At 40.2% G+C, this 18,848-nt stretch overlaps 1 protein-coding gene across 3 annotated transcripts in view; it reads right to left on the bottom strand.

The window, feature by feature from the left end:
* Nucleotides 1-859: 859 nt before the first annotated feature.
* CDK19 (cyclin dependent kinase 19) overlaps nucleotides 860-18,848 on the bottom strand; it is a 132,783-nt gene continuing 114,794 nt past the window's right edge. For 2 of the 3 annotated variants that reach the window (XM_086631264.1, XM_086631267.1), the window contains 7 exons: nucleotides 18,637-18,780; nucleotides 18,314-18,383; nucleotides 17,050-17,122; nucleotides 11,647-11,744; nucleotides 10,002-10,080; nucleotides 6,077-6,343; nucleotides 860-1,620 (listed from right to left, as the gene is read on the bottom strand). In XM_086631264.1, the coding sequence (XP_086487390.1) occupies nucleotides 1,489-1,620; nucleotides 6,077-6,343; nucleotides 10,002-10,080; nucleotides 11,647-11,744; nucleotides 17,050-17,122; nucleotides 18,314-18,383; nucleotides 18,637-18,780 (863 nt within the window). In that variant the 3' untranslated portion in view covers nucleotides 860-1,488. Of the gene's footprint in view, nucleotides 1,621-4,584; nucleotides 4,638-6,076; nucleotides 6,344-10,001; nucleotides 10,081-11,646; nucleotides 11,745-17,049; nucleotides 17,123-18,313; nucleotides 18,384-18,636; nucleotides 18,781-18,848 lie in introns of all 3 variants that reach the window. The other variant, XM_086631266.1, reaches the window with a different exon arrangement.

Raw genomic sequence — 18,848 nt, 5'->3', positions numbered from 1 at the left:
CCTTATTTGAGAAGGCTGAAGGAAAAATGAAGCCGTCCCAAATTATATGTTGTGTCTCTCCGAATAACTGTGGTTGCAGAAGTTGGACAACGATCCTCTGATTATGCTCTGAACTCTTGCTTATTTACTGGGGATTTTCTGCCAGCTACCCATCCACTTACAGTCCTTAGGCACAATCAAAACATGTTTGCTCTAGGGAAAAAGAAACGTTTCAGTGCAATCAACCGCATCTGGTGTAACTAATCTGGGTTAATCACAGCACTGTGAGGGACACAGAATATGCATTAGAAACATGAAAAAGGAACAATTTTCAACATGCTTTTCAAACTGCACAATAATTTCTCTTAATTATTAACTCTAACATAAAACGATTAAATGCATTTGTTTTTGAAAGTCTTAGTATTTCTGTCACCTTTATATTTAGAAAACTGACTCAGGAATGTGAAAGAAAGCTAAATTTATAGAACTCTCACATACATTAATCAGCTGCTTAACAGAAAAACAAGCCCGTCATCCACATTCCTACTGAGCCTTGAGGGCAGTAAATACATTTTCCTGACTATTTTGGTGTCCAGCCTGGGAAGACATTCCATTCTTCTGTTCCAACAGATCCTGAAAGCATCTCCTTTTTATGTGACTGTCCTGGTTTCATTTAAAATAACGCTTAATTTAAAACTAGTCAGAGCATGATCACTGTGATTTCCAGAATTCAATGTGAATGAGTTAAGAAATATCAGCAATCTTCTGTTCGGCATTCAGTCCAGTAGCATGAAGCATATTTGTTGCTGCCGAGACTTGGGTGGGTTTTATTCTTTTTTCCTTTTTCTTTTTTTTTATTTTATTTTATTTTTTATTTTTTTATTATTTTTAAGACCTCGCCTGAAAACTAGACTAATAAAAACAGAATAGTAAAATACTCTGGAACAGTAAAATTTTGCTGTTCTTGACATCCATGAGCAAAACAGTAATATCCTGTGAAAATAACATAGTGCTTTAAAAAGGTGCAATATACCTGTATAGCTAAACTGGTTTGCCTAGTATAAAACTAACTATATACAAGCTTGAAAGCCTGGGAGTTCAAGATTTTAAAACTTTAAAATCCCATCAAAGAGATTGAAAAGACAGATTTATGGCAATCACTACAGCATAAGGAAGGTGCACCAGGAATCCTTCAAAATTCCAAAGGTTAAAGAAGTTAAGTGCTGGGTTCAGATCAGAAGGGTTCATTAGAGTAACCACAATGGAGCACACATGCAAGGGCAGGGAGGAAGGAAAACTTCACAAGAATCTCCTTTATGGCAATAAAGGGACTAGGGAGGGGGGAGAAAAAAAATGTCTTCAGTGAGTGAAGTTTTCCTTTTGTCATCATGAATTCTAATTCTGCATCATTGTCTGTATTTTTGGTTCTTCTCATTGTTACGAACTTCATATTGCTGGAGTCTTCTGGCTTTTAGTCCGTTCCTTTCTGAGTGCAGTCTGTTAGCTCTCTCAGTACCTGTGAGACTGATGAGATTGGTGATACTGGGAGCTCTGCTGAGACGACGTGGAATAGCCCATTGTACTCTGGGACTGAGAAGATCCCTGAATGTTGCTTTGGTAACTCAGGCGTGAGCTGGAGTGCTGTGGGGAAAGAGAGTAGGATCAGAGGAAAGAGAACCAGCCTGTTAGGACCATGCAGCTCAGAAAACTTTTAACCTCCCTGAAGCTCATTAAAATGTGACTGTCGGAGAAGTTGAGTCAACAATCACCTGTGATCAGTCTTCACACAGCACACAAAATACACAAGGTCACTGGCAGACACCTAGAAGTACAGCATGTACGCATCCTTTTTTGAAGGAAAAATATACAAGACATAAGACAGAGCAGACTCCATTTCAAAATTCAGCTGTTTCTTAAACTTACATCTATCATTATTGTAAGCGCTATTAAAGGAAAAACAAAGTCCACAAACACCCTTTTTGAGATAGGTAATACTAAATGTTACAGAGAAACAATTTATTCTGTTCCTGAGAAGAAGACAACCATGACCTAAGAATTACTCAATTTATCTAAATGAAAAAAATGTCCAGCAGGATAAACCAATAAAATTTTAGGTGAGTCTTTCAATCTGCTACCTTATCTACTGGAAACAAGGACAACTGCTTAAAGATGGGCATGTGTATGTGCAATAACCTAGCATTCCTTTTCCTGAATGTTTTTTTTTTACCCCTCCATTGTTTGGGATGTTAGCACAGTGGACCCCAACCTCAGCAAGCCAAATTCATAGATCAGTCCGCTGAATTTGCCCCTTTTATGACCATATCCATTGCCTGTCCAGAATTAATAATGAGCTACAATAACGTAAAGCTGCAAAAAAAAAGCAAGCTGCAAAATCACTTTGCATGAAAAGTACTGCTCAAAGGATAGGAGACTCTCTAGCAAGGTAAACCTCACCCCAATCCACAAGAAAGGAAAGGCTACAAAAAGCTCCAAACTATTTGCAATCAGCAAACTGTTTCCAGCTAAGTGAAGTGCAGGGTCAGGCAGACACTCAATAGCGTTCTGTTTACTGTCTAGTTGATGGTTCAGCTATGTCCAAGGGTCATCAGCAAGACTGTGGGCAACAGCAGTTGCCTAGGAAAAGTGCTAAGAACCTACATTCTGATTAAATATCAGGATTATGAGTTATAGAAAGCCTCTGGAGAACTTCGAGTTCTGAATGGAAATCTCATGGAGACAACGAGTCGTTAAGAACACAACATCCTCCACAGACCGAGAATCTACTCAAGTTGTCCTGGTTTTGACTAGGACAGAGTTAGTTTTTCTTTTTAGCAGCTAGAAGACCTATGTGTTTTGGATTTAGTATGGGATTTGTTATGAGAAGAACGTTGATAGAGCACTGATGTTTACAGATGTTCACCAACCCCAGTATATTTTGCTTCTGCAACTGACAGTTTGAATTCCATGTTGGATTTCACTGAGCAGTCCTTAATGATATTACAGTTGGTACTGAGACATCAAGAACCTTTCAGCTTGTCGTGTTTTTGCCAGTGGGGGGAGCACAGCCGGGACAAAGGGTCCACAACTCTCCTTATGGTTTCAACTTAGATTTAGGATTGAGGACTAAATTGGCCAACGTTGCATATCATGCAACGTCAAGTCAAGTATGCCAAGATGAGGGTTGACCAGGAAGAAGCTTTCTTGCTATTCCGAGGGCTCCCTTGATCTCTCAGTGTTCTCTTTTTCTCTCTCTCTTTTCGGGCCTTTCACTCATCTGGAATTGCAGTGTCGGGACTTATCTTTTTTGGGATCGCTTGCCGGGACGGGACAGGCATTGGTCACAGGGTGGTGAGCAGTTACACTTTGCATCACTTGTTCATATATATTATTATTGTTATGTATATTCATTTATTATTATTTTATCATTATGGATTTTAATTTTGTATTATTATTAAATTGTTCTTACGTCAACTCATGAGTCTCCTTCCCTTTTCCCCTATAATTCTCCTCCCCATTCCCTGGGGGTGTGAAAGGGTGAGCGAGCGGCTGTGTGGCACTTAGTTGCTGGCTGGGCTAAACCACTACATTAGTGAATGCAATATCCCAGTCAGTGGTCTCATCTGACCAATGGATCCCAACCAGGAGAGCTGTGAGAGCTTCCTGACAACTTTTCAGCTGGATGATGAAGAGCAGGAACCTAAAGTTCAGGCAGCGTAAAACACTTCTTCCATTTGCTTCTGTACATAGTTTTATATCTTTAATTTTACATAAATTGTACAACATACTAAACCCTAAAAACACTACATTACTTTTACTGTCTTCTGTCTAATGTAGGAATATGAAGGTTGCTTTCAAGGTGAAGCTCAGCAAGGCTAGAGAGAGAGATAACGGTCCAATCTTGCAGACCTCTGCATCTCAATATAATAACAATATAACTAATAGTTGTATGGAGTCACTTCACATGTTTGTAAGAGTCAGTGTACAAAGCACATTGGCTTTGGAAAAGATGTCTCCCAGCAGCAAGTATGCTGTCAATAACCAGACAATGCTTGGCCTGCATGGTTAGATTGTTAGCATAATGTCTGAAACCTGGAATTTGTCTCAAAATTCTGAAAGTTTTAGCAACTTCTCACAGAAAAGAAAAAGAACTATGATAAATGCTATGACTTTATAGGAACTTGTTCTGGACGAAAAGCATCAGTTTATTACCATGCCAAGCAAAAAGCCCAAGATCATTAAGGAATGCTCAGTGAAATCCAACATGGAATTCAAACTGTCAGTTGCAGAAGCAACATATACTGGGGTTGGTGAACTACAAAAAAATTTCAACAGAAACTTTAGATCACAAGCTAAATGAAACTCAAAGCAAAGGGAGTCTTCTTCCTACTTCTGAATAAAATATAATAGAGTAAAATTAATGCCATAAGACTACAAGAATGCATTAACTTGCCCATGCTTATTTTTGTTCCACGGAAGAGAATTTGTTTTTAACAAAGTCAGACTTGGACAAATTGCAGACATTCCTTTCTGGAACAGAAGACAGTCAGCTAGAATTTAAGGGCAGATAGCCAAACACAAGTGTAAAAATGGATAATCAGACCATACCATTTAGTGAGTGACGTAAAGGAAACATACAGATCATCATTTTGATACTTTTGCTGTTAAAAGTTTAGAAGGAAAGAGTCATAGAGGGTAAAAAAAAATAATCTAACTACCTGAAAAAAAAGAGATTTAGACTGCTAGCAACTTGTGAGGGGAAGTTTGTCAACCACTCAGAGAGTCGTATAAGGATTCTATAATGGATATCATCAAATGCAGCACATCAGTCCTCAAAATACAGACCAAAACAGGCCAGCCATAAATACTGTGTAGTCAGACAGCTGTAGTGATCTGTCCAGACCTCAAGCCTGTCTGGAACTTTTCAAAAAAGAAACCTAGTGGTCTTTACCCTTAAATTGCCCTCAATGCCTTCATGATAATTTGTAATTAAAACAGTAAAACAGAAATGAGAGAAAAACGCCTGGCACTGAGGTAATCAATTGTCTGTGGAGAAGCTCTGGACGGCTACATCAAGGCGAGTCCACAGCTGGTTTGTTTTTTTTTTTTTAAAAGCTGCTTGTTTTAAGTAGCCTGAAAAGATCATTCTCAAAGGTGGGATCCTCTTGAAGGCTAGTCACCGACAGAATCCCTAACCTCTTTTAAAATATACCTTTAATATCTACCTTTCTCTTATTCTGCTTTCAACTCATTACAGTCCCAGCAAGTATAAACTCACAAAGTATTGAATATCCTGGCAAGTTCAATATTTTCTGTATTTAGTGTAAGTCACTTTTTCAATGGAAAATATAATTCTAGTAAGCAAAAACAAGTTTGAAAATTCAAAAATAATTCAGTGATACTGCTTTTACTTATGAATGCTACTGTACTGGAAAACATGAAATCTATTCAACTTCGGTCACGTTAGGAACCATGTGTGTCTCTGTGCCCTGTTTCAGCATGAATCGTATTGATGAACCGAAACATCATTGCTGTGCTAACGTGCATTTTTTCTTTAACATTAGAAGTAAACTTAGCAAGATATTAGAATAAACTACAGAATCGTTTCATGCATGTGATGATCTGAGGTAGAATAAGCGGGAATCAAATGGGAGAGAGCTTTGTTCTAACTTTGCTTCTGCTTCTCCAGATCTGCTTCTCACACAGGTTTTAATATTGCCAAGATCTGAGTATCCTGAACTTGATCTAAACGAACTTTTATCTGCACGAAATAGTTCCAATAGCTTCAGTACAATTACTCTCAAACATAAAGTTAAGCATACATTGAAGTGCTTTCCTGGAGTAGTTTAGTGCTCAGTGCCTTACAGGGTGCAGCAGATATGACTCGTACTGGTTTTCTACTGAAACCTAGTAACCACAGAACAAAACCTTTTTACTTTAAACCTTTAAACTCACGTTTTTATCTAATACATCAGAGCACGCCTGCTCAGGTTACATGAGAAATTCATTAAAACATGATCTGTTTGTTCTTGCTGTGGGGAAGGGGGAAAAAAACACTTTGGCCCTACGGTCTCAGACGCAGCAAAAACTCAAGAGGTACCTGATAATCCGAAGGCATGACAGGCCCGCCTGAGTTAGCGCCTGACGGCCCTATGCGTGGTTTCTTGTTTGGAGGCACCTGGTTGAGGCTGGAGTCCTGGCTGTGCTGGAGTCCCGTGCCCGCGCCCCCTCCTCCAGCGCCCGCGCCGCCGGCCGTCCCGTTGGTCTGGGTGCTGTTCTGCTGCTGCGGCTGCGGCTGCTGCGGCGCTGCCTGCGGCTGCTGCGGAGGTGCCGTTTGCTGCTGATGCTGATTCTGCTGCTGCTGGTTCTAAGGGAAGGAGCGACACAACTCGGTCACTTGTTCCGAACCCCTTTGTGAGCTTCATGGAGTCGCCAATCCTGGCGCCACCATGCTTGTGGAGAAAGAGGTAGCCCCACCTGCTCGACGGGAAAACACAGTGTCAGGAGAAACACGTCCTCGTTATGTTCTTGCACACTTTATGGAGATATCCCATTTGCAGTTCACTTTTCATTTTCTGTTGTGGTGGTTTTGTTTTTTTAACAAAGCAAGCTAGACTAGAACTGGAAGGACAGTCTAGTGACTCCTACAGCTAGCCAAATGCTCAGAGAGAACGATGGAAGGAACCACTTATAAAGCAGTAATTGCCTAATGAACCAGATTAAAACCTCCAAAATTTCACTAGCACTCAGTGGCAGACGTGGTGAACCACGATAAATTATTCAAAGTGCTTCAACACCCTTGTTCAGTCGGAACCAAAACTATTTCTCAAACTTTCACAAATAACACGTTACAATAACCCGAAGGAGGCTGGCAGCATTACTGCCAGAAAGGTAAGCAAACTGAGACCAGAGAAATGATACCATTTCTTCCAGGTTGCGAGGAAATTCTATGACAGAACCAGAAACGGGTTTTATTGCTGTTTTGATCTCCTGTGCTTTTTAAGTATCTTGTAAAGCGTGGTATACTGGGAACACAGTCCAGCATGGTGTGCTAGGTATAGGGTCAGAAAATCTTATTGAAATAGCAGAAAAGTGAAAATTGACCAGAGACAAATAGTTGAAGACAAAAGAGGAGGGAACAGCTGAAGGAAGAATCTGAAGGGAATGAGAAGACTAGCCAAGGAAGAGAAGCCAGACAATTAAGATGGCACTGGGACCTAGCAGGAAGAGATAAAGAGAAAGGTATCACGAAAGGGAGTAAAAAACTTGAGAAGGGGAACACAAGAGCAAAAGACATTGTACTCTTCTGGATTCAGAAGGCTACAGGCTACAAAGAATATTAGGGAACTGGAGGGAAGGTTAGAAAACCAGCAGAGTGCAACTCTGCCCTCTGAGGTTAGACAGTTACAAGGAAAGACCACCCATTCATCCGCTTTTGAGCACCAGGGACGGCTCCTCCAACACAGCGCTAAAGCATATAAGAGAATTGCAAAGAAAAGCATTTAGTTAGCTCAGATAAATGACATAAAAGATCTGTATCTATGCCATTCATCACAAAAATCTCCTAAAAGACATTCAGATAAAATTTGCAATGATGTATTATTCATTTAAGATTACAAAGCCGCCTTGCCTCTTCAAGGACTTAGAGGTGGCTTGCATTTCCATTTCACATTTAGCAAAACCAATAACGTATTCTCCTGCTTGTAGTCCTCAAATCCCACCTAGTCACATTCTGTTTCCCAAGAGAATTTAACTTTAATGATTTTAAAACTTAATGAAGTTATCTTGTAAAAAAAAAAATGTTATGAAGTAGTTTATTATGCAAACAAGTATCAATAACTAAGTTGGTATTTGTGCTAGAATTCTGAAATTTGTGTTCTCAGAGGGATATCTGGATGTGAGTGAGGTGGTTGCTACTGTGAAAGCTGAAAAACTGTAATTTTTGTTATGTGTAAACAAATATTGCAGGAACTCTTACAATTAAAGACAGCAATTTGTCACAGCTCCCATGTTTCATGCTTTGGATATTAGCACAAAATTTACCTGATTAATCTGAGATTGTTCTTCACTGCAGCTACTACTGCTACTGCCTGGGTAGAGACTGAGATCTACTCTGTCAGCCTCTGGCTGGGGTCTACCTGCATCACCTGAGAGTACAAATACAGCTTATGCCAGCAAAAATATTGTTCTCAGTCTAATTTGTGGTGGTTCTTAAATGAATAAACTTATGAAAAACCTGAAGTTAGCAACATATTACCATGTGTCATCTCTCCGGCATGAATTACCAAACTGAAATTCCAGTCCTATCTAGAAATGAACCTAGCAGAACTTACCTACCAGAATTTGAATGAGAAAAGAATCTTTCCCCTTTGTTTTACAAAAACTTTAACTTTGCTGACTAATGACTAACCATTTTGAAGAATGGATGCTTATGTTAAAGGTTATCCAATTTAGGCGCAAGTTTCAAATAAAGAAACAGAGAACTCCTCTAGGTTTCCAAAAGTCTATACAGATATTTACGGTTTTCAAAACAAACCTGGAACTAACACTGTTATAAAAAAAAAATATCCTTTCACTTGCAACAACATCATAAAGAAACAAACCATGGCACAGATCCAACTTTCAGAACATCCTCTACCTTCATGTTTTCTGCACTGTAAGAACACATGCAATGGCTAATGAGTGACTTAAATTACCTAAATGGTCTGAAAAAAGTTTAAATTGGAGTGTGCATAAATACGTGACTGTCTCCAGAAATCTCAGACCCTTTATATAATGGCTGCTTTGACTACAAACATGCCATTGTTTTTGTCCCCAACACTCCCGGGAAAAATACAGATATTTACTCATAAATGCACCGACCTAACAAAAGCCAGAGTAATTTTAATTCATAAGGTTTGTTCTTTGTTTTGAAGCTGTAAGAGTTGAAGCAAAGCTAGTAACTAAATTACATTCAAATCAGTATCATGACTTTCATTGCATTTTGCTTAGGTGTCTGTTTCCTCTTTTTGAAAAAACTATCTGGACACAAAAATCCAGGACGTTACCACTTGTTCTCAGTACAGAAGAATCTACAATATCTGTTTCGAAACCAAAATCTGCTGTCTGCTAGTTTCTCAGGTTACGCAGAAAATCTGTAAACAGAAGATGCATGTAGTCAAATGGTTTCTCCAAAAGATTAACAGTCCTTCTCATGTAGTCCTCAGATAATTACAGTTTAAGGCTGTTTTCACGTTTTGCTAGCTATACATTACTGTTGGTGTCTCAGCGTACACTTTTCAGTGACAATAACAAGCTGTTTCATACACTACAGCAGTATTGTCCAGCCTTCACAACATGATGGGACAATCACTATGGTCACGTAGCACAGCTGAGCTACACACACAAAGCAGGTCAGATTATGTTGCAAACACACCACAATTCATTATGCACGCAAACAAGTTCTTGCCCATGTCTACGGGGCTATGAGAAAGAGATTATTCAGAGCGGATTGTTCCTACCAGAACAGTTCATGCTCTTCATTACTCCTTTGTCTGAGGGCCCTTAAAACATGGTCAGGAAACTGTGTGCAGATGGATGAAATGTTCTGATGTAGTGCCAGAAGCAGGCTGCCACTATTTATTTGAGACCCTGACAGCCATCTACTTTCAAATGGCTGGATGTATGCCAGTCATACAATGGAAATGCCATTCCTTTCATGTGATCACAATGTATTTTCACCATGTGATGCAGGAGGAGGTAGCAAGGTCCTCTTGGAAAGATGGCAGCTGAAAGTAGGCTACTGCTGACAGAACAATCCATCCAGCTCATTCCCCACAGGTCAGGGCAAATCATGCTGGTGATACTACCTAACACTCCCCAAAGTCATCCGATACTTTTAATCTGTCTGGGAAGCAGTTTGAAGAGAGCCTTGCCTGGAAAACACATTATTTTGTTAACTCTTCATGTTTCATTAGTTTTCATTTGGTAGCACCATGACTCTCTCTTATTGCATAGTTAAAAAAAAAAAAAGGAGTTTATTATACCTTATCCCCTTTCTCTTCAGGTTCATCTTCATTGAGGAATTCTCTTTTAGGATATGGAATCTGACAGCCAGCAAATACACTGAAACACAGTGAACAGCAAGCACTCAACAAATATATCAAATACAACTACTACAAATAAATCACATACAACTACTTAATGTTACACTAAAAACAAGTGAATATGACACAATTTAATTTCTTGTATTTGTGAGTCCTGGTTCCATAAGTGAGTGGCACTGCAAGCACCCAAGTTAGCAGCAGATGCCCGCAGCTAGGTGCTGATCATAATGTCAGATCTCTTTGCTGTTGGCATGAGGCCATCCTTCACAAATCGTGGCATGGTTGAACACGTCCGAATGCCAGAACAACCATTTATTGATCCAGATGGCAAAATGAACAAACGCAGTGTCAGAGGTTCCGCAACACCTGGCTGGAACACGCATGGCTCACTGAATAAAGGGCTTGATCCAAAGAGTATTAATGTCTTATGAGTCCACCTTGGCTTACAGTGGCTTAAATGTATTTGCCGATCACAACTGCAAAGTTACTTTCAATTAGCTTCTCAGGTCTTGTTTTGAGAGAAAGAAAGATAGCTTTTAAAGTCACTTGGCTAATAGGATTTGGAATATTCCTTAATGTTTGTGGCAGAGACTATCATAATGTTATCCTGTAATTCATTGGAAGCTATAGCTCTACATAGGATAGCTATCAGATAAACACTAAATAGAAAATTAGGGCTAGATCTTGACCAGTATCAATTTCTTAGATTTCTGAGTCAGCATTCAGAATACAATCAACGTGACACGATTTTTTAAAGTGTGTAAACAATTCCTAATCTAGTTGCTATGTAGCGTTTGGCTTTTTCAAACAGAAAAAGAAAGGAAAAAAACCCAACTAGTCTCAACTAGACTCCTTTTGCATTCCAGTGGCTGTTCCCTCTTCTTAGTGTTGCGTGCTAGCTGAGGAATCAGTGAAAGCAAAGGTGGAAGTCTCCCTGCAGCCAGCTCCTACAGATCATAATGCTATGAATCACCACATTTAAAAAAATTTAGAAGAGAAAATGGAAGAGCAATGACTGCCAGTAGGAACTGAATATATCATTTCAATTTTTCATGACAATAAAATATATAGAGATATAAAATCTGCCCTCTCAAGTCTTCTGAAGAAGGGACCTGTGAGATTTTAAGAGGTCTTTAATCTCTTCATTTTTCTCTCCTCATACTGTCACCCTGTGCAAGAGGGCATGGCAAGGGGCTGTAGGTCAGAGAACTGCCCTAGTCCCAGGCAGGGCACAATGAAACCAGGCACAGACAAGAGGGCTCTGTGAGGCTGTGTAAGGCAGAACAGAACACAGTTTAATTCTCTAAATATTGCAATAATATTGTCATGCTAGCTTTGGAAGTACGTTCAGAATTACAACACTAGTGTGGTACTGGGTTATTGTCCACGACCACTCAGTTCTGGCACCAGTAGATAACAGACACTCCAGTACTACACTAATAGTTTCTGCTGAGCATGCCTGAGCTCCTACTTCTTGTAGATATAGGTAGACATCTGTGAATTTTTCAGCTGTCATCTATTTTCAGGGATTAGCATTTAGCAGAAAAAAGACACCCTTGAAGAGCACAGAAGAGGGAATACGTACTCTGATGTAGGCAGAGGATCCTCTTGAAAGTAGGGGTCCTGCAAAGCCTGCTCTGAGGTAATTCTCTTTGTAGGGTCCATAGTAAGAAGCTTCTGAAGCTGCAAAGCATAACATTAAAAAACAGCAAAAAAGCTTATCAAACTATCATTTTTCAAACTATGACTTATATGTCTTCGATTGTGGATTATTAAATTATTTGTGGCCTGTCCAAACAAGCCTAAGTTAGCATTGCTTGTTCACTACAGTTCCCAAGAACTAGAACACATATCCATCAAAGCATTACAGATGTGAAACACTTCTCACGTAAGAAATACAGTTAGGTGTATTGGGCAACATTAATTGCTAAGGCTGAACGAACCCTGTGCTCTAGCAACACTAAGTTCAGCTATTAGAGGTTCATAAAGCATCATTCCTAAATAATGGTGTTTTGTTGTGGCACATGTATAGCTTTTATACCGTTTTGTACTGCTGACACAACAGGAAAAAGGCATCAGAAGAGACTGAACGTGACCAGGACTCTCCATATCACTTTAGGGACAGAAACAATAGACCTTCATCTCTTGCGCTGGCGATATTCCACAGACAGAGCACTCTGCCACTCTCAGAGCTCTCAATCCCACTCTAATTGGTATTGAAATGAGAAAGAGGAAGAGCAGACCCTTCCTAGTAATCTTTCTTCCTTGCTGGAGGAAAGCAATAAAATTTATTAGCCAGAATGCTGTTGACTGCAGCAGGCTATAAAAGAGGATTTTAATATATTAGTAGTATAAAACAGGAATTACATGGATAACATAACAGTTCTAACTATTTACTTACCCCATTCTGATAAACTCGTAGTAGGAAATTTGGGTGCTCAAATTATGCCATACAGTATCCTGCTCTCACACAATATTCTCTTAATTGAAGTCAACCGTGAAAATAAAATTCCTTCTGCAAAGGGCATCTTTATGTGCCATGGACCCCAGCAAACCGACAACACAACAAAGAGTCACTTGGGCTGTCTCTCCATCTATCAGCTCACTTGAAACCAGCTCCTGAATTGATTCCTGCTGCTTGTCCAGAAATACACCTCAAGATGGTCCTGCACTGCACACACCTAATGAGTTTGCATGACACACTTATTTACTGTATTTTGTGTTGTCAGATAACTCTTAACCCCATGTTTTCTGTGTATCTTAAATTCAATCTCTAATGTGCTGTTGGCTCTCTACATAGTGACCTCACATGACACAATGAATACAGACAACAATTGTGGCATTCAGCATGTTTACTTTGAATCACCATCTCTCCTTACATGTAAAATTTTTGTTAGTTTTAGTGGCTTGTGACACCATTACAGGTGATGCAAATTTCTTCTCCCCAGTTCCTCCACAATGACTGCAAGGACAAATACTCATGTTCTGTACTAAGGTGACTCTTGGTCTTTGGTACCAGATGTGGTCATTGACAGAAGAGTAAAGGACATCAGCCTTTCCCCCCTAAACCCCTTTTTCAGAACTGGTTGCTGCAGTACTACTCAAGAGAAAGCTTCTCCAGTTTTCTGGCATATAGCACCCTCATCACAAGTTGCCTTCAAATATGACCTATATTCTTTGTCATTCAACAATAAGGCTACCATACCACAGCAGGAGATATAAAGGTATCTTAGACGTTCTAATGATCTGCTCATTCCCTTAGTAATCCTCCTCCACCCTAGAGGATATAATCAGTTTGCCCATTCTAGGTGATACCACACATAACATCACTCGAAGTGAGATATCTTGCCTATCAGCAATGCTACTGCGAATCAACTTCCTTTGAGAAAGTCTGGTGTTCCACAACATCTGTTGCTCCTGGGAAAGTGAATAAAAAAAGTCTGGACACAATTTGTTTTCAGGGTAGCAGCTGCTAACACAACATAGAAAGCCTGTGAGACTGGACTTCATCAACAGTCTCATACTTCTCAGCAGCTCTCAGGATTGCTCACTGTCAGGCTCTACTGGCCTGACATGGCAGTTATAAATACTATGCTTGTAACTTTTTCAGGACAGCAAGAACAGATGCCTCTTCCTGGATGGAAAACATTCTGCCCTTCAGGTAGACATTAACAGTCAATGTCAATCAGCAAAGTGGCACAATACCCTTTGTCAAGAATCACTTGCTATCCTGCACTGGTCTACCTGATGCCATATTTTCTCCATGCACCACACTTGCTGTACTCATTATCACAAAATCTTGACCAATGAAGGTTACAAAGTAGTTGTCTTCAGAGGTCACCTTCCAAGACAGAGGTTACCTCAAAAAAATAACATAACTACTTTGGATATGAACAAGGAGTTTTAGGGCATCTGCTTCAGAATACATGTGCCTCCAAGCTCATTAGCAGACACATTTGTAATCTCTTGAAGCAAAGGTGTGCGTTGCTCTCCCAAATCAAGATCTGCTGGTTTTTAGGATCTTTCACAACATAAGGCAGGTAGGTACTGAGCCTCTTTGCTGTAGCATGGCTGTGGCAATTGAGGTATATGGACCTTCTTGGTGCAGCAATGAGGCATCAAGAGTCATAGAATCATTTAGGTTGGAAAAGACTCTTAAGATCAAGTCCAACTGTAAACCTAACACTGCCAAGTCCACCACTAAACCACGTCCCTATGCACCACATCTACATGACTTAAATACCTTCAGGGATGGCGACTCAGTCACTGGCCTGGGCTGCCTGTTCCAATGCTTGACAACCCTTTCGGAGAACAAATTTTTCCTAATATCCAATCTAAACCTCCCCTGGCACAACTTGAGGTTGTTTCCTCTTGTCCTATCACTTGCTACTTGAGAAAAGAGACCAACATCCACCGTGCTACAACCACCTTTCAGATCGCTGTAGAGAGCAATAAGGTCTCCCCTCAGTCTTTTTTTCTCCAGGCTCAACAACCCCAGTTCCCTCAGCCGCTTCTCGTAAGACTTGTGCTCTAGACCCTTCACCAGCTTTGTTCCTCTTTGGACACGCTCCAGCATCTCAATGTCTTTCTTGCAGTGAGGGGCCCAAAACTGAACACAGTATTTGAGATGCAGCCTCACCAGTGCTAAGTACAGGGGGACAATCATTCCCCTAGTCCTGCTAGCTACACTATTTCTGATACAAGCCAGGATGGTATTGGCCTTCTTGGCCATATGGGCACATTGCCAGCTCATATTCAGCTGTCAACCAACATCCCCAGGTCCTTTTCCACCAGGCAGCTAAGAAGGTTGTCCATGTTCCTGGGCATTCTTTTGCAGAGCTCTGAAGGGGTGATTGACCTATTTGAGACCAGCCTCTATCTCTCTAGTTGATCACTAAACCACTCTTATTCATCCCTGACTATGAACAGTGAGAAAGATTTGACAATGTCGTGGGTTATGTTGAACCGCCCCACACACAGCCGGTCACTCCCCCTCCCCCACCCCCAGGAATGAGGGAGAGAATTAAAGGATAAACGTGAAACCCGTGGGTTGAGATAAGAGTGATTTAATACAGATGATTTAATACAATGTAGGTGCTCACCACCCCTCGTATGCGAAGCCCGTCTCGTCCCGAAAACTGCAAATCCCGGACGAACGCGAGGCCCCGAAATAGAGAGGGGCAGAGAGGGAGAGAAAGAGAGAGAGAGAAAGAAAAAAAAAAACAGCAGAGCAGCAGCGCAGCAAGCGCAAAAGAGCAAAAGTGCAAAAAGAGCAAAAGCGCAAAAGCCCCTCTTCCCGGCTGACCCTCGCTTTTATACTGGGCATGACGCTGCATGATATGGAATACTAATTGGCCAGTTTGGCCCTCAGTCTTAAGTTCCACACAAATGACAAGGGGAATCGTGTCCCCCTTGTCCCAGCTATGCTCCCCCCTTATCCTGCCGTGTTTCTGTACTCCGCACACTGAAAAGTCCTTGGAGTTTCACTTCCAACCACAAACATCAGCTTGCTATCAACATTCTTCTCAGAGTGAGCCTCTGAGTGAAACCAAAACAGGGAGCTCTTCTGGCTGTTAAAAAAAAACTCTGTCCCAGCTAAAACTGGGACAGACAAATAGAACCTACCTTGCTAAGCGAAGTGTCTTCTTCATGATGTTCACAAAGAACTCTTAGACTTTTGGAAATCTCAGTTCTCATTCTTACAATTATATAGGGGAATAAATAGGTAGACACCCATCTATTTGCTCAGTCACCCTGTAATAAAGTTATCTCACTAATTCTCTATCATGAAAAGTTCCTTCGTTTATATATATAAACATATACAATATGCCATAGGGTGGCAAAGTATATTTTGCCACCCTGCGGTTAGTTTTGTGTTCTTTAGAGAGCTGGTTAATATTTCCCCTGGAAAAGTAGCCTAGCCACCCAAGATGACTCTCAACTTGGTGTTCATAGCCTTGGTGAATTAGCCATACAAGCTGACAGCAACCCATTTGCTTCTTTGCCTTTCCACCAGGCTTTGTGGTGGCTTCCACCTCTAGTAGGACAATGGGGGAATTCAAGTGCTAAGTAACTACGTCTCTTAGAATTGTCATCTTTTCAGTAAGACTCTTCCTCCAGATCATTCCAATATGTATCTAGTGAGTTGAATTTAAGAAATTTTAATTATTTTTTTCTCGAAATCTCACACTTTTAATGTGAATGCTTCCCTTTCACCCACTTGGGACCAATCTGTTCTGTTTCTACAGCTATTTGTGTCATCATCCAGCAGTTACTAACAAGTCAAAGAGCAAATCTTTGCTAAGACCTAGAGGGAAGACTGTTGTGCTGAGTCTGTAATTAGTGATGAAAAGAGACCACTAGAACTCAAGCTGCACTAACAGCCTCATTACAGAGACTCCCTGTTCACAGCACTAGCAAAGTCACTTTGAACTCAATTCCTAAATTTAGTCAGCACTAAGTCATCATAGAAGCATCCAGAAATGATGCTGTATTAGACAGAGCAACCCCGCAGTCAGCTTCAATGAATGATTCAATGAGGTAACCAGCAAATACACATTTAGGGATATTGTTTGGAACTACCCACAGAACAGAGGTAGATTATCATAAGAGAGAAGAAAAAGAAGAGAAAAAAAAAGAAAATTAATATAGGAAAATTAAATTTGCCCTTTACTCTTCTTTCTTCACAAAACTCATTAGCTCTTGGGAGCTCTCTAGCTCTCTGAAACAACATGGAATCAAGGGATATATAACATTCACTATACTATTTGCACAGAAGACCTAATGATATCTTCCATATCAGCAGTTTAAGCACACCCTCTAGCATGAATGCATATGAAGAAAAGACATCTCAAAAGTGGCCAGTTAGTGATAAAATAACTTTCTTTAACATCGGTGTTCATTAGAATGAGAGAGAAGAACAGACACAAGTATCACTATTAGAAATGCATTTCACTCCTATCATCAGTGATCTTCAAGTTGTACCTACCAAAAGAAAAACTTTGCTGTCAGGCTTGACTTTGTGTTTCTCCATGTATTTTATGAGGCTACTATTGGCATATCTGAAAAACACAGTTAAACAAAGACACTTCTGAAATAATACAGCATTAAAAACATGGAACTGTACCAAGTGATCACAAAAACATTTACCAGCCCTTAATAAGCAAATTGTAAAAAGAACTGCTATCAGAAAACTTGTCAGATATTTATCTAGCAGATACTTATCTAAGCATGCTTTTCACTAATAGCAGTATTATCAGCTGTGTACAGATTATTTCCATGGAACATGCAACTTTTATAGCGTATAAGCCGTTGACATGGGTATATGACAAAGAAACTCATCTTGAAGTTCGTACTTTGGTTTTCTAAAGCAACTCTGCCAAAGAAAGTGTACAGCAGTTCGCAACAGCACAACAGCTAAGCTATTAAGCTGTTTTCACTTACAGTTTGGCAGAGCAGTTAGTTTACCATTCTGCCTCTCCAGCCCCAACCTGCAGCAAACCATACAGTCCTTACAGTTCCGCTCAAAAACGCCCAAAATATGTATGACCTGTGCCTTGCCTTTAACCTACAAATCCAGAGGTTATCTATAGCCATTTTCAAAATAAAGAAGCTTCATGCACAGATAAGCTTCATATCTTGTCTGAAGCCAGTGTAATGAATCTCCAGCAGAGCTGTACACAGAATCCAAAACTCCTGAATCCATGCCTTACAAGAGTCTATGTTGCTCCTTACACCCTCTGATCTACCACCACCATTTGACTACTTTAGCCAAATCACTCAGAAACTCTAAAAATGGAAAATTCTCAGATCCCAGATAGGCTTTGCATCACAACCTATTGAACACATTACTAATCATAGAAATTTGTCTACTACTTTACTGTCTCCACATATCTGCTGGTCAAAAGGACTGGGGAGGTGCTCCCCTGTTCTTTCTCACACGAATGAAGTTGTCTTGAAGAGACAATACAAGCTGTTTAAACAAGCTCACTTGTCTGTGCCTGCCATAGATTAAATGGCACTTATGATGATCCCTTCTAGAGAAATGTGGAGGCCTCTCAGTCAATGCTTTTAACAAGCACCTGAGGGAGAGAACACCACTCAAGCAAAACTGCTAAATCAAAACAGGACAGCTGTCACAGCGTTAGAACCCAAACACTCCAAAATCCCCTCCCCAAAAAATCAGAGGATGATAGGAGCCAATTTCTGCCTATCTGCTACATTCACTGAACTGTTGTGATATCATCACTTACGTTGTTCTCCTAAAATCTTTCTGCAGAGTTGGATATTCTGGCATCTTCCTTATGTCTTCCCAATCTTTATCTTTGGTGGGGGAAAAAAAGAAGCAGCATTTACAATTCTGAAAGTGTAAGTTAAGTAATATACGAGAAGAAGTAACTACAGCAGTTGTTTGACTTTCTGTTTGTTGGCCAGTGTTATTGTTCCATAATAGTCAGCACTTCTAAATCCATCAAACTGACAGCTTCGTCGTACCTATGCAAACAACTAGTCATTTCCTTTAGAAAAAAATCAACTCAGTAGCATTACATCTGACGTTTTAATGAAAACAAATTACCTGCAGGGAATCCCATTACACTGAAAATGCGATCTAGCTGATCATGATGAAAAGGATTACTTGTTTTGATGTCCTCCTGACGACAGTGAAATATAGGTTCCGAAGTCAATAGTTCAGCAAATATGCAGCCAATTGCCCAAATATCTAAGAAAGAAGGAGGATAATTCATGCAGATTTACTGCACTTCATCACTCTGGTTTTAGTTTCTGTAC

This window comes from Tauraco erythrolophus, chromosome 2 (assembly GCF_009769465.1).
Source record: "Tauraco erythrolophus isolate bTauEry1 chromosome 2, bTauEry1.pri, whole genome shotgun sequence".
NCBI lineage: Eukaryota > Metazoa > Chordata > Aves > Musophagiformes > Musophagidae > Tauraco > Tauraco erythrolophus.
The sequence above is the reverse complement of the archived record's forward strand: the minus strand, read 5'-3'. Positions and strand labels throughout refer to the sequence as shown.